This window comes from Lichenostomus cassidix, chromosome 4A, assembly GCF_008360975.1.
Source record: "Lichenostomus cassidix isolate B80296 chromosome 4A, HeHo_3.0, whole genome shotgun sequence".
Lineage (NCBI taxonomy): Eukaryota > Metazoa > Chordata > Aves > Passeriformes > Meliphagidae > Lichenostomus > Lichenostomus cassidix.
In genome coordinates, this window is record NC_139485.1 from 3,748,326 (window position 1) to 3,764,996 (window position 16,671).

The 16,671-nt window shown below is 59.5% G+C and overlaps 2 protein-coding genes across 5 annotated transcripts; one reads left to right on the plus strand and one right to left on the minus strand.

The window, feature by feature from the left end:
* Nucleotides 1-426: 426 nt before the first annotated feature.
* On the minus strand, nt 427-10,577 carry PRRG3 (proline rich and Gla domain 3). 4 transcript variants are annotated; one of them, XM_085060113.1, is made up of 4 exons: nt 10,177-10,577; nt 7,036-7,077; nt 3,192-3,352; nt 427-2,680 (listed from the first exon to the last, which is right to left on the minus strand). In XM_085060113.1, the coding sequence occupies exons 2-4, from the start codon at nt 7,040-7,042 to the stop codon at nt 2,144-2,146; spliced, it is 705 nt and encodes a 234-aa protein (XP_084916239.1). In that variant the 5' UTR covers nt 7,043-7,077; nt 10,177-10,577; the 3' UTR covers nt 427-2,143. The 4 variants fall into 4 exon arrangements, 1 of the variants encoding a protein (XP_084916239.1); XR_014852181.1 differs by lacking the exons at nt 427-2,680; nt 3,192-3,352 and adding exons at nt 4,944-5,408; nt 6,294-6,460 and having other exon boundaries at nt 10,177-10,256; XR_014852182.1 differs by lacking the exons at nt 427-2,680; nt 3,192-3,352; nt 10,177-10,577 and adding exons at nt 4,944-5,408; nt 6,294-6,839; nt 8,700-9,906.
* A 3,906-nt stretch (nt 10,578-14,483) lies between these two features.
* CLDN2 (claudin 2) lies at nt 14,484-15,903 on the plus strand. The gene has a single exon (XM_085060114.1). It carries the CDS (start codon nt 14,740-14,742, stop codon nt 15,433-15,435), a length of 696 nt encoding a protein of 231 aa, XP_084916240.1. The 5' UTR covers nt 14,484-14,739; the 3' UTR covers nt 15,436-15,903.
* The last annotated feature ends 768 nt before the right edge of the window (nt 15,904-16,671 follow it).

The window sequence follows — 16,671 nt, forward strand, 5'->3', positions numbered from 1 at the left end:
CGGCAGTTTTAAACACTTCTGAATGGGGACAGGGTCCAAGACCTGACCGTAAAATCTGGGTTTGAAAGGACTTAAAATAAATCCCCCGCTGCCCTGCTCTTGCTATTTAAAGGGGATTATCTAAGGGGTTTAGGAGCACGCAGAGGACAGCAGGACAACGTGTGCACCTCAATCCCCTCAAAGACCTTCGGAAGACCTTTCTGCACCTCACCTGCTGACTGGATGGGGCTCACAGGACACTCTTCAGCTCTTGCAGAGGGTACAGCACATGCCCAGGTGAAGTTCAAGGCTCCAGCTGGATGTGTGAGGCTCACTCCCAGATGCTCCCATCCTCACTGGGGAGAATCCTGCAGCTGTGGCAGGGGCTATTGGTGTCATTGTCACCCACAACACCCTTTTTGGGAAAAAGCCACCCTGTGCCACTCAGACAGTGAGGGTTTTTTAATAAATACCTTTTTTTTTTTTTTTTTTGCACAGAAATATACCAAGTTTTACAGAATACAAACTGCAGGGATAATGACTGAGCATCAAAGGCAGAGGATGCGGAGCACCCCTGTGTCTCCCTCTGGTGCTCTCCAGGCTCTGGCCCTGACACTCACTGCCAGATCTCCCCACAACCCCAACTTGCCAGGGCTGGGGAGGTGACAGATAAGGTGCCAGCATGTCCTGCCCCAGGAAGAGCCATGCTGGGCAAGCCTCAGCTCTGGGCTGAGGCCACCAGCTGTGAGAGCATCTCTGGGGCCAAGCGGGATGCAGGCCACTGATGGATGGACAATAGCCTTAGTGCTGGTGGAGAGACTGGTGCTGGGTGAACACCGGGTGGTGGCAGTGCTGGGAGTTTCTGGGCTGCTTCTGGTGGGGTGGTGAGCACAGCCCCTGTTTTAATCCATCAGACATGACTGGGGAAGGGCAGTCTTGTTGCCTGCACCCCAAAGGCAGTTGCCCAGGAAAAGGGTACACTCTGATCCCACAGCAAAGCACCTGACTCTGCCCTGCCCTGGGACAACAACCACCCGACCAGGGCTTGGCCCTGCTCCTGACTGTCAAGGCATAGTCTTGTGGCTCCCACCCTGTCAGCAGGACTTCCATGCCACAGCCCTGGACACCAAACACTCAGGCCACCCGAGGGGCCAGGAGAGTGGGGTATTGCCTTCCACTTTACCTGCTCTGAAGGACAGAGCCCCAGAGGGAGGGGCCAGGCAGGGCAGAGAGGTTTGGGGTAGGGAGAGGGGAGGTTTGGCCTGTCTGCAGGCTCTCACCTCTGGGACCAGTCAGGCCACGCTCCAGGAGAGAGGAGGATCCCCACCACTTAAAGCCATGAGACCACATTTACCTGGGGCTCAGAAATGACCCCCTTGACCAGCTCTCCAGCAGCCAGACCTCCAGCTGCTCAGCACCCACGGGGGGAAAGCAGAGAGCATCCGGGAAAAGCCCTGTGGCTCCAAAGTCACTTACCTCAGGTACAAGACCACCACAAGCCCTTTCTCCCTTTCCAAAGGGATCTAGGAGATCAGAGAGCACCTCCCCGATCTCCACACAGCAAATATTGCTACAGGCACCACAGCGTGGAGCAGGCTCCCCACTCTCACTTGGCAACAAATCCACACGGGGGAAGCACCATCTCCCCAAACACTGAGCTGGTCCCACCAACTGCAGGCGTGGACAACAATTTGCCACACCAATCCTGCGTCCCCAACTCCTGATCAGAACAGCAGAACAGGGCCTGGTGAGGACATGGGGTGAGGCTGAGCAGCAGCCCAGAGAGGCAGTGAGGCTGCTCTAATCATGGGAAATGTTATGCCTGTTTGGGGGGGAAGTGAGGAGATCAAATGCACCATGGGGAGACCCCCACGCTGAGCCAGGAACAAGCTGCTGCTCTGCTCTGGCTGCTACAGCACTTACGTGAGTGGGGAGTGAGGGGCAGGAGAGGGCTGGTGGGCTTCAGAGCCATCCCACAGCCCTGCCTCACCCCACCTGGGGACAGCTATTTTTGGTTAGGAGGGTAAGGCTATTGTGTGATGGCACCAGATTGTACAGGTGAGACGAGGGCCCGACGGACACCTGAAAGGAGTCCCAGGCACGGCGAAGGGAGGGTGGGTGGGTGAGTGTGAGTGAGTGAAGAGGCAGGAGGGAGGCAGACCCGCTATTTGCCTGTGGCAGGGGCCGTGGCCACAATCTCCTCGTACTTGGGCGGAGGGTCATTGTAGGAGACGCTGGTCTCCTCGCCGCTGCTGCTCTCCGGGTGGCCCGTCACCTCCTCGTAGGAAGGTGGGGGGGTGGCACTGGACAGTCTGGAGAGGACAGACACAGAATGCTCTGGTGGGCAGAGGGTGCTGTCTGGCTGGGGGGTGCCCCCAGCTCTGCCATCCCCAGCCCCCCGGTTGCTGGCTTCCCGCTGGTACTGGGTCTCCCCTTGGCTCTGTGAGCGCTCCCGGTACACCATGACCCTGGGGAGGCTGCGGCCCGTCCGGCTGGCCAGGTAACGGTTCTGGGCGTACGAAGGGCGGTGGCGGGTGGCCTTTTGCAGCTGGCACCTCCAGATGATGAAGAGGGCGATGACTATGAGAAGAGCCACTCCCAAGAGGGGCACCACCACGTACATAGCGTCAGAGCGCTCCGTGCTGTGCCCGGGGTCCTTGACAGAGTACACAGAGCTGGTGTAGCCTTTCCAAAACTCCATCTGCGGCAGGAACAGAGAAACAGCCATCACATGCTGCAGGTGGGAGAAGTACCCCCTGACCACCACCAGCAATAATCACTGCCCTCCCCAGGCACATAAAAGGGGCAGCTTTTTGGATGTCCCCCACCCCTTTCACCTGAGGCACTGTGGGAACAAACACAAAAGGTCATGGGACTGTCCCTCAAGAGCCCCCACACCAAGCAGAGAAAAATTTAGTCCACACCAACCCCAAACTGGCATCTTGTGCAACACCACAGATTTGCCACACATGCCATGGGAGCACCAGCTCGACCTGCAGCTGTGGGCAGGGTGTGCTGGAAAAACCAAGGTGAGACCATTGCCTGGGAAGGGAAAGCCATGCTGGGAAGTGAGGCCACAACATGCTGCCTGCAGACAGAAGAGGACAAAGGGAACAGGAGAAGCTGTTCCCCCTGTGCTTTCCTTCTGTCTGCAGCTTGCTGAGGCATGAGCCCTCACACGAGCACTGGGGAGCAGGGCAGGGCAAACGCACCGTCTTCTCCTTGTTCTCAAACACCTCCTTGACCTCCTCATAGCTGCAGACCTCCTCGATGCACTCCCGCTCGATGGTGCCCTGCCGGATCTCCTCCAGGAAGCCATTGGCTCTGGGAAAGCGTTTCAGGAGCGAGTGGGCATTCCTGGCCCCCAAGAACACTGCAACACACAAGGCAGAGGCATGCTGAGCAGGGACAACGCCATACCTGGCCTCTGCCCAGCCAGGCTTTCCCACCTGGCTTCCTGGTGCTACATGCACCCCCAACACCAAAACCCAGGGCTACAAACAGGTAGGACAGCGGGTAGGACACCCAGAGAGGCATAGGACTCTTAGGGTCTGCCCAGAGACATATGGCACCAGGACCCCTTCCATCAGGACTGAGGTGCAAGAGACATTGAAAGCAGCTGCAGCCACACAGGGCAACTGAGGAAGAGACAGGAGGCTCAAAAAATACTTGTATTCAGCCTCCTGCCCTTGATGGATTCCACCTTTCTGCCCCTTTGCTGCAGGGCAAGGGAGATGCCACCAGGAGAGCAAGACCCCACAGGGCTGGGACACTGAGCTCTGCCAAGACACAGGGCCAGCACCGAGAGGGACTCACAGCACACAGTTCAACACACAACAGCCTGCTGGTGTCCCTGCTGCCACCTGCTGAGGGGTCATGCAAGTTCAGGTGGAGTCCAGGACTCTGTTCAGCCCTAGAGAAACCACTGTGTCTTCTCCCAAGCACAGGGCAAACATCCCCAAAACAGGGGCAGCACAAGGGGTCATGAGGCCTGAGCAACCTCTCCTCACATGGTATCCCATTCTCATCCCCACCGTGTTTTGATGCAGAGGTCTCACAAACTTTCCTCTGCTCCCAAAGCCTGGGAGACTCCTCAAGTCTCCAGAGCGTGCAGTCCTGAAGCCAAAGGGAGCAGGAACAGCACCTTCCTGCCTGCAAGAGAGGCATCAAAGCCTCTCCCTGCAGGATGGACACCTCCATGGCACAGGAGGCAAGCACCTGCCAGCACCTGCAGCAGCACAGGAGGCAAGGAAGCTGTTGCTCAGAGAGCAGAAACTTCACAGAAAACATGATCCTTCCAGGATCCAAACATGCATTTCATGAATGAGTGTTTCCACAATGCAGCTCAACACACTCAGCTGTAGGCTGGTTCCAGCTCTTCCCACCAAGCCACAAAATCCTGCTGCTTCCCCTGGGGAGATGAATCAGTTCAGCTGGGTGATCCACAGAAACCTATTTACCTCCTTCACCCTCAGGCTGTCTTCCTTAGGATCAACGAGGTGAACCCATTCACACAGCAGCAGCACCAAAGGAGGCAGGGGGACAGAATCTCCCATCTGACCAGCTTGGCACTAACAAAATACTGGCTTCACAAGGAGCTTGGTGAAGATCAAGCAAAGCAATCAGTGAAAAGCCACAAACTTCTTTCCTTAGGAGCCTTTTGCCAGGGAGAAAGGCAAGTTTCCTTTGGCTTTACCTTCCATGTATCCTGCTGCTAAAACAATACAGCAAGATACCTGTGAGAGTATTTGGAAATATTGACAGGGACAAGATCATGGTGTAAAAAAACAACTACTACTGAGCTACACCATCCTGGCTTGGAAGCACTGAGCTCCTTTTGTGGCTGTGTAGGTGCATTTTCCCCTCGTGATTTATTAATGCCTTGCTTCTGTGAGAGCATTTGCAGAGGGCTGAACCACTGAGGTGTGAATGAAGAGCAGCATGAATGATGTGAGTCACAGATCTTCCCTCAGAATCGACTTTATTATGCAAACCATTTTTTTTTTTTTTTACAAGGACAACCGGAAAAGCATTTTTAAGAAGCACAGAAGGCATCTTGCAGAAGGGCAGGGATCAGCTTGCCTTGGTTTTCACAGTTGAGGAGGGCTATCCTGGCTGGAGAGAGAACAGGCTGACCTTCTCTTGAGCCTTTCCAGAAGGAGATGAAATTTTACAAAGACACCATTCATTCTGCAAACGTCCCATACTTTGCTGAAGAAGTCTGGCCTCACCTTCTTTGCCTCCCACCTTGATCAGGCCATGGTATCAACTCTCCCCTCCTCGGCACTTGAGCCTGAGACTCAGATTTCAACTTCCTCAGCACATCTTGGAGCAACAAGCTTGGCTGCAGATCTCACTGTCAGAGTTTTCAATCCCTGCAGAAAGCAGTCACTCGACCCCTTCCCTGCTTTGCCATGCTGAGCTGACCACTATGGTAGGAAATAAAAACAGACACACAGGCAGGCAGGTATCACAAGCACTGTCCCAACTGCAAGCATGCTGTGACAGGGGTCTGTGTCTCTTCCCACATGCAATTTCCCTCAGGGACATAGAAATGTCAGGAGAGCAGAAACTAAGTCATTGCTCCCTCCCCTGAAAGTGCAAAGAGCTCCCAGTGGCTTGGGACCAGAGCAGGAAAACCGGTGGCCTTCAGGAACTGAGCATCTCATCTCCAGCTGAGTCCCCAGCTGACATGAAGAGCAGACAGCCCAGCAGGTCCTGTCCCCAGACCACAGGGCCGAGGGGACCTCCCAAGGCCCAGCAGCCTCAGTGCTGATCCCCCATGCCTCTCCAAGCCTCCCCACACCAGCTGGAGAACCGGTGCTCAGGAAAGATCAGAGCTTTAGGCAGGGGAAGCAGGAGGAAGGGAAATCCCTGCTGGGTTTCCTGGGGTGCTGCTGGCCCCTGGTGGACACCACCCATCTCAGCTGCTCTGCTTGGGGGACACCCTGGGGCTGCTTCTCTGGGAAGGACTGTGGCTGTGCCTGCAGAGGGACAGCCAGGGCTGCCAGGGCAGATGGGGTGGAGAGCCTGTCCATTGCCACATCCCCCTCCTGCACATCAGGGTCACTATGAAGGGGACTGCTTGGCAGGGGACACTGCCACCACAGGGAACACCCTCCATCTCCAGGAAACACTGGTGAGCCAGCACCTGAGCTCTGGGAAGGAGAAAAGGCAGCAGTGGAGGAAGGCAGGGACCCAGCTGGACACCCTCCTCATTAAGTGAAGATTAAAGCTGCCTTTTAAAAACACTGCCTGGAGATCTCTGCTCCCTCCCACACCGAGCACAGCACAGATAATGAAACAAGGCATACCTGTCATCCCTGGGGTCCTCCTCCTCCCCAGCGTGGCTACTGCCTCCACCTTCACAGCTGGCTCCGGCAACATTCCGAGCAAATCCCGAGATCTCAGACAGATCACTGCATCTCCCCATTCACTCCTGCCGCTCCCATCGCACCAGGGCATGCAGCCTCCGTGCAGGCTGCCCAGGAGAGCGAGGAGGGAGGCTTGAGACAGAACACACACCCCTCTGCACCCTCACCAGTCTCAGCCCATCTTCAGTGCTGGCCCAGCACTGCTTGGGTGGGGCTGAGCTCAGGAGCTGTTTGTCCACAGAACACAGAGCCCCAGTGCCACCACAGCCCCACAGGGCAGTATGGCCCCTAAGATGGGCACTGGCAGGGTGCCAGCTGTGGGCCATGAGGAGCACTGTTGATGGGAGATGTCAGCACAGACAGGCAGCCCAGAGAGCCCTGGGGAGGCCTGTCCTGCACAGCAAGCACCACACAAAGACAGAAATCCTGCAGCCTCCAGGTAGTCCCGGAGAGGTCAGACCTTCAGCACCTCCTCTCGACTCCCACCTTGCAGAGGGGAGAGAGAAGCACAAGTCAGGCCAGACCTCACCCAGGGCTAACAGCTGATGGCAGCTGCTCCCCACAGAGGGTAACACCCCCCAAAAAGCACAGGCACCCCTTTCTTGAGAGGTGGCTGTCAAACATCCCCCTTCTCTCCTCCAACACCACCACCACCTCTCCGTCTTGCCTGGGGAGCACTTACTTGCCATGCTGCCTCACTCGGCCAAGGGGGGCTCCTGCCTACCTGCAGGGAAGAAAACAGGAGAGTCACTGACAGCTTGAATTTCCAACCCCTCAAAGCCCAAACCTCCGTCACCCAGGGTCAGATTCATGCAGAAAGCAGGCTGCTGAGTAGTGGACCCATGACAGATCTCAGCCGAGCAGTGCCCCTGCAGAGAGCCAAGGATTCCAGCTGCCTCCCCACTCTTAGCCTGCATGGAGGGGCTGGAGGGGCTCAGGGTACCCTCAGCTCCCAGAGTGCTGGCACAGGTCCCAGGTAGGAGCAGAGCCCTTGCAGACTAGCAAAGCAAGAAGGGGAAAAAAATTGGATGAAGGATAGACCCCATTTCTCACCAGCAGACAAGACAACTTGTGTGTCAGAGACTGCTGGGAGCAGCCTGGTGCTCTTCCCTCCACAAGAGATTGATGGATACAGGTGAAGCAATCATCCTATTTTAGAGCAACTTCACAGCAGTGCTAGTTCTCACTTCTGCAACTCCTACCCACAATCTGGTTGTTGGGCCAAGCTAAGGGCAGCAGCAAGAGTGACAGAGCTCCCTGAACACGCAGGACAACAGCTCTCCAGCTGGAAAAGCACCTTTTGCCCTTCAAAAGCAAAACTAAACTAAGCAAAATGCCACAGAAGTTACACAAAGCCCTGCAGAAGCAGAGGATTTCTGCTTGTTTTCCATGCTTTATCTACTCCCTGTGCTCAATGCCCCATGGATCAGACTACCCTGGACTGACTATTTGCTGCATGTGACACTTCCTGTGGCAAAGCCACAACTCTGTTAGGAAACAGAGGGGACAGAACTGCCCAGCTCCTACAGTGATTTATTGTGGATGAAGGAGCAAGCATGGTTAGAAACAGCAGGAACAACAGGAAACCACACACTGGTCTCAGGTGCATGACTTTAGATATCCAGTTATTCCAAAAGCACTTGAATCTGCTCTGCTGGAGTGAGGTCAGGGACAGCACAGAGCCACTCACAGGGTCAGCGGGGCTGGAAACACATTTCTCCTTTCACAGGCAGGCACTCGAGCACACAGAAGGGCTGATGCTGCACACCAGCACGCCTCACAAAAGCTACCTGCCAGTAAATGGAGCACTTCTCCCTGCTGATATCAGGTTTCCCGTGCTTTCCAAGGTTCCTACACCACAAGTGGCAAGAGGGCAAGTAAGCCTCGAGCTGTGTCCAGAGGGAAAAAGAAACTCCTTCCCAACAGTTTGCGATGCTCAGATTGCAAACCTCAGTCTGGAGCTGAAGCAAGAGTGAGGGAAGGCAGCAGAGCACCAGAAGTACACAGGAGGGATCTGCTGCCTCCTGTGCCCCACAGGCCAACCCCACTTCTCTGGGCCCTTCTGGGGGATGTGAGAGGGCTCTGAATCATTGCATTCCCCCACAGGCTCTGAGCAGGGACCACCTGACCCACTTCTGCTGTCATCAGTTTTCACAAAGAGACCCAAAGCCCCAGGATAAAAGAAAGCACAGCACAGAGAACATGCCAGTTTCCACACAAACCCTCGTTGTTACAGGCATTCTCTCCCTCTAATGGACAGGAGAACAAAGACACAGAAATACAGATATTCCCGCATCATACACCAGGCAACAAATGTAATGTTTAATTTAATTCACAGTCTTTTACTTTCTTCCAAGTATCTGTGTCAATGCACCCAGTGCCACAATCGGGGAGGTGCACATAAGCCTAGAAGCATGAGCAATGCCGGTGAGAAGGGCAGACGCCCCAGATGCTTATTTTTATTTCCACATGCAAATTCCTGGCCGCCTCCCCCAGCTCCAGTGAGCAAGAAAAGCTGGAGCCCCGCACACGCTGACGCCAAGGGGAGCAGCATCCCTCCTGCCCCTACACAGGCTGAGAGAAGCCTGAAGCTGGAGGCTGACCTAGCAGACGCCCACCCATTCCCGAGCCCCCCTCTCCAGCTTCCCATCCTCTATAAATACCCCATCGATAGGAGGTTGCTAAGGCAACCGTGAGGAGGAGCGGGGGATGCAGCCCTGGGAGTGAGGATGCTGCAGTCGCACATTTGTGTCTCCCCCAGGCTCCCCCCATCTCCGCCCCCGCTCCCGTCACTGATGCCAGAGGAAATCGTGCCGGGAAAACACGGCGTGCGTGGGGCCGGCTCCCCGCAGACCCTGAGGGGACCTGGGGGGCCGCAATGGGAGGTGGCACCTCCCCAAGAGGCTGGGGGAGCACAGGTAGGGGTCGAGGGGATCCACAGCCCCAGTGACGCGCCACGGCGCGCAGGGAGGATGCTGACTGTGCCAGCATCACGTAGCCGCGGTGCCAGCGGCTCAGCTGGATCCCAGCAATAGTGGGGGTTTTCCGTGCCAAGATCCACAGCGAGAAGAGGCTACACCGGCTACGCTCGACAGGGACCGCGGGATCCCCGCAGGAAGCCTCGCCCTCCCAAATCAGCCTTCATTCTTCTCCCTGTCCTGCTCCCTGCCGGTCCTCACGCTGCTCCGGCAGCCCCCAGCCCGGCCCCTCTGTGCCCAAACCCAACTCCAAATTATTCCCACTGCGCTCAGCTTCCAGAGGCACCCCACAGCAGGGACCCCCCAGCTCATCTGTCACCCTACCCAGGGACCCCCAGCCCACCTGCCCAGGGGTGTGGGGGCTTTCCAGTCCCCCCTCAGCTTTCAGTGCCACCCCATGGCGGAGCCCCCCAGCCTACCTGTCACCCCACAGCCAAGACCCCCAGCTCACCTGTCACCCTATAGCAGGGTCCCCCAGCTCACTGTTCACCCCATTGCAGGGTCCTCCGGCTCACATGCCTCCCCATGGCAGAGCCCCCAGCCCATCTGTCACCCCACAGCGGGGTCCCCCAGCTCACTTGTCACCCCATAGCGGTACCCCAGCCCACCCACCCGGCTGCGCGGGGGCTGTCCAGCCCTACTACCCGCCCCACCGACACGTCCCCCTCGTCTCCGCCGCTCTGCTCTTCGCCGCGCGCTCAGACACCGCGCCAGCCCCACGGCTGCCGGCTCCCCCTCCGCGGGCCCAGCCCCTTCCTTCCCGCTTCAGCCCCCCAGCCGCAGTCCCACAGCTCTCCGCTTCCCGCCCCCCCGTCCCCGCTGCCGCACCCCGGTCCCGCCGGTACCTCATGGCGGCCCCGCGCCCGCCGCAGCCGCTCCCTCCCGCCGACGGGCAGGGGAGGGAGGCACCGCCCCCGACACGCCCCCTCCCTGCTCTCGACCAATCGCGAGCCTCCGCAGCCCGCGCGCGCCGCCTTCCTCCTGCAATAGCAACGCGTGGAGGGAGATGGGCGGGGCCAAGCGCTCCGCCCCCGGCTTGGAGACACACTGCCAGCCAATCAGAGCGGGCTGCGGCTGCCGGGCGGTGCCGCAGTGGCCGCTGGGATTCGTAGTCCGGAGCCCTGCCGTGGTCCCGCGGAGCGCGGGCGCGGCCCCAGGGGCGGCCCCGGGAGTTGGCCGGAGCCCCGGGCGGGTCTGCTCTCGCTGCCGCACGCAGCGGTGTCTGCCTGGCCCCGCCTGCTGCCTCACGCCGGTCTGTTGAGCCCGGGGCTGCCAGCATGCCGCTGGTGTCCCGCGGCAACATCCCCTGCCGCCTCCTCCGCTTCATCATCTTGCTCTTCTTCCTCCTCCTCCTCCTCGCTGCCCGAGTCCTCATAAAAGAAGAGGGTGGCCTGCACCGGGAAGTTCTCCAGCAGCTTCTCTCCCACGCTGTACAGGTGGTCGAAGGCCTTGGACTTGGGCCAGAGGAGCCTGTGTGGGGAGAGCCGGGGTGAGCCCCTGCCCGCCCGCCGCTCCCGCCCGCCCGGGCCCAGCCGCCAGGGCACCTACCTGACCGGGTGCTGGAAGAACGCCAGCGCTTTGCCGGGACCGCCGTCCCTCTCCGCTGCCCGAGCCTGAGGAGACACAGCCGGGTGGTACTGGGCTCCCGCCGCCCCTCCCCGCGGGGCACAGGGCTGGCAGCAGGGTGCCCTGTGCTGTGCCCCGCCGACCCGGCATCCCCCCTCCCCTGCCCCCGAGCTGAGGCACTCACACGCCGCAAGGAAGCTGGCATCTACCCCACAGCCTCCCGACAGCGGAGGCTTTCTGCCAGTGTAATCTCTCCCCCGTGCTCAAGAGCTGGTGCCCAGGCATCCCACTAACCCCCTGAGGAATGCCCGCCCGGCCTGGGAACAGGCGACCCTTTCAGACTCTCCTGGGGGGGCTGCTCTGGCCGTGTCCCCCCGGGGCTTCAGCCTGGCCCTGCCCGGGAGGTGATTCTCCAGGGAAGGTGGGCACAGCACTGCCGGGGCAAAGGACTCTGGGGCGAGAGGGTGGGTTCTGTCAAGAGGGATCCCAGCTTCATGGGCGTGGGGACAGACACCGTAGGGAGTGCCAAACTCACAGGGTCCATCTCCTCCCGCTGTGTCCCGGGTCCCTCCTGGGCTCGGGGCAGCCACGGTCTCCAGAGAGGCAGGGCCCTAGGTGAGAGAGGAGGTTCAGCGGCACAGCCCCTCACCCTTGCCCGATTCCCTTTGCTTTGTTCCATACGCACCGCAGCCCCACAGCCTCGCCCGCCCGGCCAGCTCCTGCCCGGGTGCCGGCACCCCGTGTCCCACCCATGGCCGCTGGCATCGGCGGGGTCTCCAGCACCGCAGCCTTCACCCAAACCCAGCTGGAGCCTCCCCATCCCACCTTCCATATTCCCCTGCTCGCCCCGCTGCCCCCAGTCTGCCCAGCACCCAGTACCTTGTTCCTTGCTCCAGCCCCTGAGCTGGGCACGCACTGGCCACAGGCACCCGGAGCCCGCGGGCAGTCAGGCAACAGGCAGCAGCTTGCATGGTGGCAGGCAACACTGTCCCTTCTGACCCTGCAGATTCTTGGTGGGGACACATTTATAGCTCTGCCTCGGCAGTGACTCACAAATTCTTTGGGGCAGGGGAGCGAGGGGCTGGGGATGTGGAGACAGCCGTCCCCGCGGTGTGAAATTTGTCCCAGTTGTGTAAACAGAGGGCCGGGGGGAGGCTGCGGGCGGAGGGGTTGCGATCTCTGGTGGAAAAGCAAAACACAAAAGGGAAAATTTGGACACCATTTGTGAGAAAATCCCCGGGGGGGAACAGGGGAGGGTAGAGACAATTAACAAGGATGATTAAGTGCTCTTTGTAGCTATTTGCATAAGGGAGGGGGGGAGATGGGGAAGGGATGGGGAGTGGTGGGACAGCATGGTGGGTATGAGATTGGGACCGTGCAATGTGCCTGAGAGGGGACTGCACATTGTGCATGCCATGGGAACAGTGTGGTGGGCTTGGAATGGGGTCAGTGTGATGGGCTACAGTGGTGGCAAGCACAGAGCGACCAGGAGGCAGGTGATGACTCCAGAGAGGCTCAGGAGAGGACAGGGAGCGAAGACACGTGGCAGGGATGGACCCCAGGCACTCGCAAGGCAATTGTCTTGCTCAGGCAGCTATCACCCCAGGGAGCTGCCAGATCCCATTGCCACAGATGGGAGAGCATGCACTTGCCAGTGCTCCCTGCCTTCTGCTTTGAGTTTTTGAGATGTAGACCACACCAGAAGGTGCAGAAAAACTTCTTGATACAAGGGTGCAAGGCTGATGCCCCCTCTCCTGTCCCCAGCACTGCCACCCATCCCATCCCTGCCCACTGCTCATGTTCGAGCTCTCTGGGCAAAGTGCCCTGACAGACCGGTCATCTCCTGCTCCTGGGAGAGTTTCAGTTTGGGACAAGGAAAGAAAATAGCAAATGGTCCATACTGTAGCTCTGCTATCAGCATCCAAACACCGCTGTCCAAACGCTGGCCAGACCCTGCTCCAAGCACAATTTGTCACCAGGGGCCCTCCCTGCCCCTCTCCATCTGTGGCAGCCGGTGAGCAGGAGGGGGCACGGGGCCAGCACAGCTCTCATTACCTTCCCCATTTGCTCCTCATTTGGGCCAGTAGTCTTACAACAACAAACCCCGTGGAGGACAAGCAGGGCCAGGAAGAGTAAACCAAAAGCCCAGGCTGGCTCTGAGGAGTGGGGAGCTCAACCTGCTGGTGTTTCACTGCCTCTTTAAACCCAGTATGGGCAGCCCAGCCCAGAGCAGACACAAGGATGGTGGCACAGTCACCTGCCAGCCACTAAGGCTGCCCAGAAGGGTGACAGCAAGCCCCAAACCTGAACCAATTAGGTGAACCTACCCTGATAATTCATAGACAACAAGCAAAGCAAGGCATCCCCGCTCCCCAGTCCTTCCCGACGCCCAAAGGGTTTAATTCTGATCTGCAATAAGCCTCTGATCCAGGCGGAGATTTGCAGGTGGATTGTGCAAAGCTGCAGCTGAACAACTGCAGCCCCTGATCCCCTAGGCTGGGTCCCTGGCTGCTTACCCTGCCCTGAACAGCCACCTCCAGTCCTGGGTGACCCCCGGCTGCAGCCACCCTGGGTCCCACCCTGCACGTCCAGCCACCTCTGTAAGTACCACAGGGCTCCCTCCCGTGCTTTTCTGCTGGCACCCTAAGCACCCCAGGTGTTTCTTTTCCAGTAACTGAGACGGTGTGGGAGGACTTGGTTAGGGCACAGGAGAGGAGACAGAAGGCTGGGACACTTTGGTGCCAAGCGTTTGAGGTGGCAGCGGGGGGGATGGGAGCAGGGGGAGGCCCTGGGTGGTGGCAATGCGCTCAGCCAGGAGCGTTCCCAGGGTGAGGGAGGCCACTGGCCGCGGTGCCGGGGCTCAGTCTGATTTCGCAAGGCACTGCAGGAGGGGGAATTTTGAAACAAAGCAGAGGGAAAACAAACCAACCCTCTCCACCACCTCTGCCAACCCCCCCGCCCGTGTGCAAGGCTGTGGGCAGGAGGTGGCACCAGCAGAAAAACCCAGCAGGAGTTGCACCCCGAACTGCTCACCCCTCCACAGGACAGGTCACCCTGCTTGGCTGGGGTGCTTCCAGGAAGCATCCCGAAGGAGATGCCAGCCCTGATGTCATTCTGCCTTCCGTGGGCCTCCAGGCTCTCCTGGGGATGCAGGTGTCACTGTCACATGCATCCCTCTCCATCGTTGTCCCTAGCAGCACAGAAAGGCTGATATCCATGGTTCAACCTCAGGCGGGCACATCCCATTGTGCCCAAAGGAGCCTAAGCAGCTCAGGGTGGGTCGTGGGTGCCTGCAGGTGATGAGCCCCATGCAGATGGAGGTGCCATGCCCTTTCCTCAGCTGGGGGAGCTTCGGGTTCACCAACTAAAATCTCCTCCAGCAGGTCCCAAATAACATAGTGCAGCCATAGCTCTTTGGCTTCCTCAGCTCGGGGTGTCACAGAAGACAAGGGACCTCCAGGACGGCAGCAGGCACTTTCCCCTCACCAGCAGCCGGCTCTCCATCCCTGCCCGCGGCGTCAGTGCAGGGGAGGGCTTTGGCGTCCTTCCTGGGCAGCGCTGCTCTGCCTCTGGAGCCTGGCCGGGGAGATAGCGGAGGTGAAAGGGCACTTGGCGCTCCTCCGCGGGTTTGGGTCAATCGTTAATCGGGGAGGGATTGCTTTCCACTCTCGCAGGTAACCTCCCCGCGGCTCCCACCCCGCACAAAACCAGCACCCTCGGGAGCGGGGTGGAGCTGCAGCGCTGCGAGCGGAGCCTCTCGCAGGGCCATGGGAACGTGAGCACACGGGAGGGACCTGGGCGAGGAGCTGCGAGCCTCGGATAGGTGACAGCCAGCCCCCACCATGGTGTCCATGGGGCTCCAGCTGCTGGGCTACACCCTGGCCTTCCTGGGCTACATCGGCACGCTGACGGCCACGCTGCTGCCCAGCTGGAAGACCAGCTCCTACATCGGCTCCAGCATCGTGACAGCCGTCAGCTTCACCAAGGGGCTGTGGATGGAGTGTGCCACCTACAGCACGGGCATCACCCAGTGCGACATCTACAGCTCCCTGCTCAACCTGCCCGCTGACATCCAGGCGGCCCAAGCCCTCATGGTGAGCTCCTGCGCCGTGTCCTCCCTCGCCTGCCTGCTCGCCGTTGTGGGCATGAGGTGCACCGTCTTCAGCCAGGGCTCGCCGGGCAAGGACCGGGTGGCGGTGGCGGGCGGCGTGGTCTTCGTCCTCGGGGGGCTGCTCTGCTTCATCCCGCTGGTGTGGAACATCCACGTGGTGCTGCGGGATTTCCGCAACCCCGTCATCCCCGACAGCATGAAGTTCGAGCTCGGGGAGGCTCTTTACCTGGGCATCATCTCTTCCCTCCTCTCTCTCATCGGCGGCTTCATTCTCTGCACCTCCTGCCCTGCCCGGGACCCATCGACCGCCTACTCCAGCGCCTACCAGCCGCAGCTGCTGGCGAGCAAGAGCCCCCGGCCCTCTGTCAGCCAGGTGCAGAAGACCAAGAGTGAAGTCAATTCCTACAACCTGACGGGATACGTGTAGTGGTTGCAGGTGGGAACCAGGCTGGCACCTCTCCCGGCTCCCCACGGCGTCCGGGCTGGCACCAAGGGAACGTGGTAAGAGCAGAGGACACGGCGGCATTGCCCGTGCTCAGCCCTCTCACATGCTTGGGGGGTTGACCCAGCTCTCTCCCTGGGATTCTGAGAGCCTTGTGACTGCTTGGAGATCCCAGCTGGCGGCTTACATTGATGAAGGACCCTGAATCCTGCTTCTGTTCCCTACTCCATTCTGCCAGCTTGCAGGCAGCCCCTGGCACAGCGGGACCCCAGCCTGCAGCCCCAATGAAACTACCTGGATGGGGGGAGTGGGCTTGTGGCCCCAGGGACCAGCCCACTGGCCATGGAGGCATCCCAGCAGGGTCAAGGGTATGTGTGTGGGTCTGGAGTCACTGCTGGGAGCATTGAGTGCTGGTTGCAAACCGATGTCGCAATAAATACGTCTTTCTAGCCAGACTGTATCCGAGCTTTTCTCTGACATGTAGGGGACAGAAGGGGGGCTGTGGTGTGGGCCAAGGTGTGAAAGGTGACCCTGGCCCTTGCTCTGGCCTGCCTTCCCCCCCTCACAGCTCATGGGTTTGCCCCCCGGGGCCCAGGCAGGCAGGGGCACTGCTGAGGGGGAGGAGGGCCACTCCCTGGCACAGTTTGTCCCCGGGCACCACGCTGGGAGGTTGCCACGCACCGCTACTGCCCGGGTGCCAGCAGGGGCAAGCAGAGCTCCCTGTGGGCTAATAGCTGGTAACACCTTCCCTCTGTCCCCCCAGCCCTTCTTGCTTCTAGGAGGGCAGGTGTGATGAGACGGGGGGATTCACTACCCCTGAGAGTGGCACATCCAAGTTGCCAGGCACTGGGGGCCCTGGAATTCCCACATCTCCATCCCAGCGAGCACTGGCACCCCCGGGGCAAACATAGTCCCAAGAGGCAGCTGCTGGCCATGGTTGAGGCTGAGCAGCCTGACGCAGCTGCAGAGACGTCTCACAGGCAAGTGCTGAGCCCTGAGGTCCTTGAAGGTGCTATTTTGGGAGGAAAAATGCCACCAATGATACTGGAAAGCTGCAAGGCAGGGGCAGGCAGGGGCCAAGGCTGTGGAGGGACAGGCTGCATGGCTGCAGCCCTGCACAGGAGCAGCAGCACGACATTCACACAGGCTGCTGGTGGCACTGGGGGATGCTGGGCATGCATCAGGCCATGGCAGGAGGAGAGGAGGTGCAAGCAGCCCAGC